This window comes from Cebidichthys violaceus, unplaced genomic scaffold (genome assembly GCF_023349555.1).
Source record: "Cebidichthys violaceus isolate CVI_PGR_0920_01 unplaced genomic scaffold, fCebVio1.0.p SCAF_3, whole genome shotgun sequence".
In the NCBI taxonomy this organism is placed as follows: domain Eukaryota; kingdom Metazoa; phylum Chordata; class Actinopteri; order Perciformes; family Stichaeidae; genus Cebidichthys; species Cebidichthys violaceus.
Window position 1 is genome coordinate 22,038,341 of NW_027176483.1, and position 11,155 is coordinate 22,049,495.

The 11,155-nt window shown below is 47.1% G+C and overlaps 1 protein-coding gene across 1 annotated transcript in view; it reads right to left on the reverse strand.

Annotated features, from left to right (window-relative positions):
* Window positions 1-2,351: 2,351 nt before the first annotated feature.
* Window positions 2,352-11,155, reverse strand: part of pard6a (par-6 family cell polarity regulator alpha) — a 21,818-nt gene continuing 13,014 nt past the window's right edge. Inside the window, exons 3-6 of the mRNA XM_068723650.1 lie at window positions 7,706-7,995; window positions 7,382-7,507; window positions 7,076-7,275; window positions 2,352-6,480 (exon numbers count right to left, since the gene is read on the reverse strand). Of these exons, the coding sequence (XP_068579751.1) occupies window positions 6,156-6,480; window positions 7,076-7,275; window positions 7,382-7,507; window positions 7,706-7,995 (941 nt within the window). The 3' untranslated portion in view covers window positions 2,352-6,155. The remainder of the gene's footprint in view (window positions 6,481-7,075; window positions 7,276-7,381; window positions 7,508-7,705; window positions 7,996-11,155) is intronic.

Below are 11,155 nucleotides of genomic sequence, written 5' to 3' on the forward strand. Positions count from 1 at the left end.
GCTGCTGAAATCACTTCAGACGTTTCTTCCTCTTTTCTTTCCAGAAGGGAGGCTGGGAGAGTGAACCCTCCGCTCCCCTCGGAGGAGCTCTGAGGGGAGCGGAGGCCTTGAAGATGTAGACGAGGTCCGAATCTTTTGAATCTTCCTACGACGTAGTCGTCGTGACGTCACCCGTCGGTTTGTGGACTGATGTTCTGAAGCTTTGAGTTCAGCCATTTTGCCGTCTCCATCTTGGCTTTTTTGCAACCGACAAACGTAAGCCCCGCCCCTAAATCATCCCCTGCTTTATGGTCTGTGTGACTCTAAATGGAGCATAATGTACTAAATGAACATCATGCTGTATTGAAGAAGACTGTAAACTAGAGATTGAGACCATAAACTCATGTTTACAATGTTTACTGAGGGAATAAATCAAGAGAGAAGTAGAGTCATTTTAGACTAGACTTCTATACAACCAGAGGAGTCGCCCCCTGGTGGACACTAGAGAGAACGCAGTAGAGTTAAGCTCTGAAGAGGACACACATATCAATCATCCATTTGTATGAAATAATATGAGGCTTTTATGTGAGAGGGTTCACACTTCTCCTCTCGTTGGTGATGATAGCAGACCGTCCTCCTCAGAAGTTCAAGCAGCACCCTCACCCTCACCCTCACTCTCACCCTCACCCTCACCCTCACTCCTCACCCTCACCCTCACTCCTCACCCTCACCCTCACTCCTCACTCCTCACCCTCACTCCTCACCCTCACCCTCACCCTCACTCCTCACTCCTCACCCTCACTCCTCACCCCTCACCCTCACCCTCACCCGTCAAGAGTCCTTCAACACTGAACCTCAGTGTTCAGCAGCCCCACTGCTCCTACAGCACAGGACTATCTCCACGTGTATGTATATGACGATACGAATGAAGTATGTTTAAAAGAAAAAAAAGTCTGACAACATTTTCACGTTTCTTATTAGTGAACAATGAACTGACCTTCATGACATTTGACTAAGGGTACATCTCAAGTCTCTTGTTTGTCATTTCCTCGATCCTCGCTTGAACAGGAAGTTGTTCTGCTCCTCCATGTTGACGGCCGGATCAAAGCTCTGATTTAGCTCTGAGGAGCGAGGACAGAGGAGAGAGGAGAGAGGAGGGATCTCTGAGGAGCCATGAGCGAGGACGCACAAGAACAGGCTTCCAGGAAGTGTTTTAACGGAGGCCACGCCCCCTCATTGTTGATCTGTGATGTGATTGGACGCTGCAGCCGATCGGACTGATCAGATTTTTTTCAACAATGTAAACAGTGAAGACGGATCAGATTAAACTCTAGTTTATATTTGATATGTTTAAATATATGTTTAAATACATGTTTAAATACATGTTTAAATATATGTTTAAATACATGTTTCAATACATGTTAAAATACATGTTAAATACATGTTGATCATTGATCTGAACAACAAAAGAACACAAACAACTTTCTTCATTTGTCTTTTCATGATCTGATATTTCCCTCAATAACTTGTATTATGAATACAATTAAAGTCAGAGAGAGACACTTTATATTATTATTATTATATATATATATATATATATATATATATATATATATATAAAATATAAAGTGTTTTACGTTTTACACGATGATACACGTGAGGCTGAGTGTTTGATGAGTTTTATCATTTAAGAGAAACCATAAGAATCATATTCTGGTTATTAATTAATTAATTACTAGTATTATTAGTTACTATTATTAAGAACACTGATCATGTGATCGCACACAAACTATCAAAAGCCCTCCAGCTGTTAAAGCCACTGACAGCTGATCAGCTGTGACCCAAGTGAGGGAAACAGGGATGCAATTAGGAGACGTAATTGGGATGTACCCTAATTGATACTTCCCCTCCCCTCCTCTCCTCTCCCCTCCTCTCCTCTCCCCTCCCCTCCCCTCCTCTCCCCTCCTCTCCTCTCCCCTCCTCTCCTCTCCTCTCCCCTCCCCTCCCCTCCCCTCCCTTCCTCTCCCCTCCCTTCCTCTCCCCTCCTCTCCCCTCCCCTCCTCTCCTCTCCCCTCCCCTCCCCTCCCCTCCCCTCCTCTCCCCTCCCCTCCCCTCCTCTCCTCTCCCCTCCCCTCCCCTCCTCTCCTCTCCCCTCCCCTCCCCTCCCCACCTCCTGCCTGTCTTTGGGTCACAGCTGTCCTAACGCTGACCGGACAGTATACAACAGTATAGTGTGTTCATGAAAAGTGGGGAAGAACAAGGAAAGGAACTAGAGAAGGAAACAAACAAAGATTTACAGGAAAGAAAAAGCAACAAGGGGAGACTTTACTAAAGTCATCTGAAGACAAAGTGAGACACATCAGGCCTTTTGATAACACTTTATTTATGATAATCATATCTGATCTTCAGATGACATTCACAGTTCAGTTACAGACCAGTTAGAAACCAGCTGTGTCCACGAGGCTCGCTGTCCTCCGTCCTCCGACACGAGACGCTCACTCAAGTATCCTCACTCAAGTATCCTTACTCAAAAAGGCACTTCCTTTGTTTTCTAAAAGCTTGAGGACCCTCACTTACACGACCATCCTCATCCTCCTCATCCTCATGATAACCATGTAAACGGGCTGCAGACACAGTTAAGAGTGATGTGACATTGAGGGTTTGGCAACAATCGCAAGCACAGACATCAGAGGGGAGGAGTCATATCAGAGAGCCAATCAGCATCCACCACACTGAGCCCCGGAGGTCGGCCCGGTCTCTTCACAGCGACCTTCAGCTGCGTGGTCAAACACGTTTCGAGGGAAGCAGATATTTTGGGGTTTTTGACGCATCGCAAAAAAAAAAGGTTTCTAATTGTCCTCCACGTCTGAACAGGAAGGAGGTCAGAGAGGAGAACTTAAAGAACAAACCGTGGTGTTCTACACATCATAACCAAGTGCTTTTGTTCAATTTAAACTATTTACTTTAAACCTGGGAGAACATACGTTTCCCTCGAGATGTGCCTGAGGAAGCAGTTCAGTTGTTAGTGAAGGTATTCTTCAGGAGACGCGGTGTGTTTCACGTTAACATGAGCTCAGGGTCCTTTGATCTCCACTTCTTCCTGTCTTTTATTTAAAGGGACCACGTCGTTTAAAACACACGACTTTCACCCAGGAGACCGACGCTTGTGTCCCGTGGTAAACCAAGCCAGCGCTGACTTGTGTTGCTTTAGTTCTGTAACAGGGCTTACGTACTTTAACGCACTAACCGCCAATCACAGAAACATGGCAACACAGGGCTGTGATTGGTTGAGAAATAGCTCCAAACTAATGGATCTTATTTTTATTCAGCAAACTAGAGTAGGAGCTAGGCTAGCTAGCTACGCTCCCATTCTTTGTGCTAAGCTAAGCTAAGCTAAGCCCGGCCTGGCTCTGATGCTTCTGATCTTCTCGCCAGACTCTGGGTGACCTCTTCATCAGTGCTCATCTTACTAAACATCTTCATAAAGAATGTGATCACCTCCGTGTCACAGGTGGAGACGGCTCCTGCTCCTTTCAGTTCATCCTGTACATGAGTGGTGCACTCCACCAAACAAGTCTACATTTAGTCCAGCAGCGCCACACCCTGCTGCTCAGGTCCAATTAGCCCAGTCCCTCATCCATTCATCATTATTATATTTGCCTTCGGAAGCTCAGCGGCGTCGTTTCAACCCCGGTGGTCGTCGGTCGGGACCCGAGGAGGAATGACGCACACGATGCATTTAGAAGCCACGATACGCACAACGACAATTAGTGCTGCATTCTGGGTAATATTCCAGGGTTTTCATCGCTAACATGGAACATTTAGGCATGCATTCATTACAAGTCGACTTCAACCTAAACTCAGAAATACCTTCATCTTATATTAATCTAGTGGAACCACACACACACACACACACACACACACACACACACACACACACACACACACACACACACACACACACACACACACACACACACACAGAGTTCATCTCAGTCCACTGTCTCCTCTCATATACAATTTAAAAGTACAAGAATAATAAAAATACTCTCCATATTTTACACATATTATAAAATGTTGTCTTACATTAAAAACGTCTCCCAGGTACTGAAGACCCCGCTTGTTTCATAACCTCACATTTCTATTTTACAGTAAATTACAGTTAAATAAAGAAAATAAAGTTCAGTGGTCGACATCAAAACACCTGGTCTTGGAAAAGGTTGTGGCTCTCTGGATCTTGGTACCAGAGGTTTGTAGTGAGAGTAGTACTGACCCGTTTGGTACCAAAACAGGGCAGAGCAGCAGACCCAGAACCCAATTTATAGATATATATTCATATTAGCGTTTTAACGCGTCGGAGCGTGAAAGGATCTCGTCGCTGACGCCGTCTTTGAACTCTTTGAACTCCAGTTTTGCGTCTGAAGTGGTCGATCGCTCTGTAAACAAGGTCCTGACCTGAGAGGCTGGAGTCATTGTCAGAACCTGGCGATCACTGTATCTGAGGGGGGGGGGGGGGGGGGGGGGGGGCTGAAGAGCCGCTCGGCCGTCTCTTCAGAGCTTGTGGTCGGTACGTTTCTTAAACGTCGTCCTCCAACTACTCGCCTCCATCGTTGCTTCGCACCACTTCAAAGACTCACTTCTGTCAGCGCTACACAAACACACAATCGTCATCTGTTCATGAAGCCGACGTCATCTGAACGAGACATCGATCCAGCTCCACGGAGGAGGACCGGAAAGACAGAGTGCAGTGTGTGAGCGGGACCGCCAACATGTCGGACCGTAAGGAGATACCCCCAGAGCTCCACACACACACACACACACACACACACACACACAGGAGTGACAGGAACTTCCTTATTTTGACCCCTGCTCCCTGATGCTTATTAGTGTGTGTTTGCTGCCCTAAAAGAATAATTCTTTCATTTAATCATGAAATATCGTCACATCACCCATTTTCCATTTCCTCTCAATCCTGCTTTCAGAATAAATGTTGGTGAAATGATCAGTTATGATGTATGTGATTCACAGGTTAATGCGTTTCCATATTTGCAAAGTCAGAAAGTAAAAGTTATATCTGACAACATCACAGAAGTGACCACCTGTTAAAGTCATGTGAGTTATGGAACATAGTTTCTCTTTATTTATACACATTTAAAAAACCAGACCAATGAGATCAATCAGGAGTATTGAAGACAAATCTAAATTAAAAAAAAGGAAATTTGCAAATATTATGGAATCCCTTCTGTCTCGATTATATTTTGGTATCTTATGATTTCTAAAACATTTAGGGCGAGTCCTGCTATTTTGGTGCAAACGGCCGACTGAAGTGGAATACAGACTAGAAGATGTGAGGATCAATAAATACACTCTCAGCCAATCACATCGCTGCCTTCTGATTGGCCCTGTTCAAATGTCAATCATCCACGCACGTGTGTGTGTGTGTGTGTGTGTGTGTGTGTGCGTGTGTGTGTCCTGATGCCTTCAGGTGTCAGCAGGGATTTGAAGAAGCTTTTCCTAGAGTATGAATCGTATCCCTTTCTAGATGAATGCAGACAGATTTCATTTTGCGACACACCTATTTAAAAAAAATAATAAATCCTGCAAGTGTTCACTCTGCTTGTGTCCATTAAAATCCGTCGGAGCGCTGTCTGCACCGGTCGTTGTGCTGCCAAGAAAGTAGAGCCCTTACCGCGTCACCGTGAGCCGGTGTCCCACCGTGAGCCGGTGTCCCACCGTGAGCCGGTGTCCCACCGTGAGCCGGTGTCCCACCGTGAGCCGGTGTCCCACCGTGACCAGGTCGTCTGTCCTCCGGCTGACGTGATGCTTGTGATCGGTGCCGCTGTAGAGGAGGTGACTTCTCTCCAGCGTGCTGACGTCAGACTGACCTATGGCTTTGACCGGACCTCTCTGCTCTCTGAAAGTCTCCACGGATTGGCTCATACGTCATGGCATTTAAATCATTTCCTTCCGTTGACTCTGAATTATTGTTTTGCTCTATACATTAGTGAGGCAGACCTATGAAAAGTGTCGTTATGCCGGCAGACTGTGAAAACCCACCATCCGTCGAGGCTAGCTAGCGCTAAGAAGCTAGCGGAGCACAGCCGTCTGTTGTTGTCCCGGTAACCGCACTGTGCGGCCGTAACATCCCGTAGTCCCGAGTGTCGGTGTCGCCGCGGCTACAGTGTGATTATGTTGCCGTCTTCTCTCATGCTCTCTTGACTGCTACTGGACGCGTGGGCGGGGTTTCCGTTGTGGTTGGACAGCGCCGTCGAGCTGTCGCTCAGGGACGCTCCGACGCTATTGGGCAACGAGACGCTTTGTGGGAGGGGCCGAGCCGCGGCCGGGTGGTGCGGCCTGCCACCGGCCGAGTCTCTGTTGAGGTTGGTGTTGTTGCTGTTGGTCACCAGCTGGGGGTCGTAGGGCGTCAGGCAGTCGTTCTCCAGAATGAGGTCGCCGTCGTCGTCTTCGTCGTCGTCGCTGTCGCCCTCGGCAATGCTGTTGCTGTGGTAACGACAAACGACAGGGCAAACGGTGATTACGCAACAGTTCCTACACCTGAATAATGCAAGTCCAATATTCTCTCTCTTCTAGCTCCGGCTTTGGTCTCCACCGTCTCCTGAGGGGAATACGTTCCTTTATAGCTGCTACATGCTCCCCTATTGTCACCTGCTAGCCTGCTAGCCTGTGTGTGTGTGTGTGTGTGTGTGTGTGTGTGTGTGTGTGTGTGTGTGTGTGTGTGTGTGTGTGACTGTTTGCTGCTGAGCAGGTTGTGTACAGCGGGCTGATCTGAGCTTTTAAACTGGAAACAGCTGCCTGCTGCTGCTGGAGACCAGGTTGATGGAAACAGTGAGACAAAACCAGAACAGTCAAGTTGTGAGAAACCAAAACAATGAGCTGAAAGACTACGTAGAGTCGAGGGGAGCCGCAGAGCTGGAGCTGACTCTCTGTGGGTGTGGCCTCTAGTTTGCAGAGTGCATATTAATAACCATTAGCAGCTGCAGGGTCACGGTCACATTTACGCTGTTAAGTCCTGAACCATGGAAGGTTCGTTGACAGTGTTTTTTGACTCAGGCCCTCCATCACGGCCTCGCCTTACCTCGCAGTGATGGGGTTGCTCTGGGAGGCGGGGCTTGGCGAGTCATGTGACAGCGCGGAGTTGTTGGATCCGGCTGAGCCCACGGAACCGGAGTTGCCCATTGAGGTCTTGCTCCCGCGATGCACCACGTTGTTCCTCTGGTTAGCCGGCTTGACGGTCACAATGAGATTGTGACTGTTTGCCACCATCATGTCTGTAACCTGAAACCACAGTCAGGCAATGAGACTGACTCACCGTAATACAACCAAAAACCCTTAAACCCTTGTCAGGTCTCCAGACAGGGTTCATGTTGGACACTGAATTTACCTGATCCAGAGATTTTCCTGCTACATCGATGCCGTTGACCTCGAGGATCTCGTCATTAACTCCCAGCAGCCCCGTGCTTTCTGCTAGCCCACCGCGTACCAGACGAGATATGAACACCCCCGGGACCTACAGGGTGACAGAGGAGGAAGATTGTACTTCTGGACATCCACACCGTCAGGGAATTACTCAAGACAGACAAGCCACAAATGTCTGTGGTTTTTACTGCCATCAGAGCAATAAGATAAAGTGCCCTCAGAAGTGTAATCCTCCAGATTAAAAGGTCACGTAATATTTCCAGAGATGAATGAAATGAAACGGTCTCACCTTCTCCACGCCCTGCTGTGTCACGCGGACGCTCACGCCGTCACGGATGTAGAAGCCCAGTGGCTTGTGGGTGCCGTGCTTGTGGAGTCGCACGCGCCGGTGCGTCTCCGGCAAGATGTCCACGTCGATGATGGACGAGATCTGCCGGAAGTTCTGCGGCAGGCCGATCATGAGCCCCGGTCTGCTCTTTGAGTGGGTGGAGCCCGAGCCGACGGTGCGCAGTCCGGTTAAGCCGAGCCCCTTTTTACGCCGCTGGAGGGAGTTGGTGGCAAAAACGACGGGTTCGCCCTCTAAGAGGAGACACACGGAAGGATGGAGGGGACAGTTAGGAAGCTGAAGGGTGGCACACAAACGGTAGGTACTGCAGTAACAATCGAGCTAAAGAAACAGTTCATTCACACACAGGAGGAGGTTCCTCTACATCATCAAATCAAGTGGAACAGGACATTCGAGCGCTGCTCCTGGCTTTTGTTTGGAGGACCATTAACACAATTCAGTGCAAAAATATTATTCTCTGAGTCAGATGTCATATCTGGAGCCGCTACCCTGACCGCATGTGGGAGGAGGATATTTAAACATTCACAGAACTTTCCTCTTTCTTTCGTTCTGTTGTTTGACATCAGATGACCAGTCAGATCGGATATTTAATAAGTTCATATTCCTGACTCTATTGCTCCTGAACACACTTTCAACACTTTTATGAACTACAACAAAGGCTTAGAACTAGACTTTAAGCTAGTAACACAAACACTTTTAGTCTGCAACTGATATTTATTGTTTCAAGATGAATCTCTACATTATTTGTGATAAATGAATGAACCTTTTTCTCCATTCACAGCTACATTTAAGGACCCATCACCAACAAGCAGAACTCAAAGTGACCACATGTTCTGAGATCATTCAAATAACGGCTGGTGAAATGAATAACTCGGGCTGGAGTTCTCTCATGTCTCACGCGGTTCATTCAGTACATTTTCCACAGCAGTGATTCCCACTCTTCCTTCAGAAGAATACTTATTGTAGGGTTCTGAATGTGCGTTAGCTAAAACTGATCCGAGATTAATACCACAGGATTGCAGCAGATTTCTAGAGGCCTTCGTGTCCGAGCGATCAGTGGAGGGGTTAAGACTGAAGCAGATTAAACGCCAACAGATTCCATCTCAACCCATAATCCCGTCGCTGTTGTTCTGACTCCGTCTTCGGTCTCCTTCTGTGACACCCGGAGCGACGGCCTCGGGGCCTCAGGATGACCGGGGTCCGATTGAGGAAGGGTTAAAGGGTTTACTCCACTCCAGATGTGACTCAAATGACAACCAACCAACCAACCATTGATACCTGGCTGTACATTGAAGAATGCATCTTTTTACTGGCGACACCTGCGGCGCACGTTTGGGCGTAAAGGTGACTGAGTCACGGAACAAACAAGATGCGGAGCTTTCGCATCAGGATTGGTTCTTTTTGGGCCCGGCGCAGCGCTGTGAAACTTCCATGGAATTTGTGTAATATAGGAAACCTAACATCTACAGACTACAGTGGGGCTTTATGAGGGACAACGCTACTAATTAAACACCAGCTGGTACTGGCAGAACAAACGCAGATAGAAACCAAAACTGCTAATACGCTCATTGGACTTTTCCTGAATATTGGTAGTTTAATAAAAAGAATAAACAAACACCTAATGACCCGTTTCTGTGTATTGTTCGGTTCGTAATGCGTACCGAACCGTGAGCTTCGTACCGAACGGGTCACTACCAACACGTGTGTTGTTACACCCCTACTGCCTATCAATTGTTTTTAAGCTCAATAATTGCGGATAATATTTGAACAGAATTTGACTTAAAAGCAGGTTGTTTTATGGGGAAACAGGACGATTAAAGACAGGCGCATTGCTGAGAACATGCAAACTGGACGAACCCATTAAACTGCTATGAATGACACCATTTTTGAGATCAAGGAGGTCAGACACGTCTGAGGCCAAAGACATCTGAAGTGAAACAGGGGTCACCGTCTCTCCGTCAATGTACGTCCACTGAAAGTGATCGCTTCTCCACAGACAGGCTCAGGTTGTTTTTACAGTGTGTGACAGAACAACACGCGCTTTTAATTCACAAGAAGTAGCTGTGCAGCGTTCTGATCAGACGTGATAGAATGATCATCACAACCAGAGGACACCTGAGACCTGTCCTCTGTCCCAGGACCCTCACACTGGTGACTAAAGACTTGAGACTTGACTTGGACTCTAGCTCAAAGACTTGAGACTTGACTTGGACTTGCCCCTCAAAGACTTGACTTGGACTCTAGCTCAAAGACTTGAGACTTGACTTGGACTTGCCCCTCAAAGACTTGACTTGGACTCCAGCTCAAAGACTTGACTTGGACTCTAGCTCAAAGACTTGAGACTTGACTTGGACTTGCCCCTCAAAGACTTGACTTGGACTCTAGCTCAAAGACTTGACTTGGACTCCAGCTCAAAGACTTGACTTGGACTCCAGCTCAAAGACTTGACTTGGACTCTAGCTCAAAGACTTGAGACTTGACTTGGACTTGCCCCTCAAAGACTTGACTTGGACTCCAGCTCAAAGACTTGAGACTTGACTTGGACTTGCCCCTCAAAGACTTGACTTGGACTCTAGCTCAAAGACTTGAGACTTGACTTGGACTTGCCCCTCAAAGACTTGACTTGGACTCCAGCTCAAAGACTTGACTTGGACTCCAGCTCAAAGACTTGACTTGAACTCTAGCTCAAAGACTTGAGACTTGACTTGAACTTGCCCCTCAAAGACTTGACTTGGACTCCAGCTCAAAGACTTGACTTGGACTCTAGCTCAAAGACTTGAGACTTGACTTGAACTTGCCCCTCAAAGACTTAACTTGGACTCTAGCTCAAAGACTTGAGACTTGACTTGAACTTGCCCCTCAAAGACTTGACTTGGACTCTAGCTCAAAGACTTGAGACTTGACTTGGACTTGCCCCTCAAAGACTTGACTTGGACTCTAGCTCAAAGACTTGAGACCTGACTTGGGTTTGCATTAAATGACTTGTGAGCATCTTTACCGGCTGCTGTCTTAATGCAGGACATTCCCCATTAGTCACTTAAGAGGAGAAAATAGAGCCCAGGTTGAGAAGTTACTGTTAGCTCAAACAAACCTGAAAACTGACTGAACCCGATGACGACTGGACAAACCACACACATAGATATTGTCTTTTGTAGTCAGAAAGCAGAGTAAACTTTACGACTCCTGCAACATGAAATACAGTAAGATCTCGACCGACGAAGCGTTCGGTTGATTCCTCTTCTGTCCATTTCAATCGTTTGTTTGTTTAACCTTGATTTAAGTCAATGAGAACCAGTCCTCATTTACAATGACGGCCGGACCACAAAGGCAGCAACAAGAAGTCACTACAAACGAATACAACAGAGAAACATCTCAATCAATCTCAGACAAAAA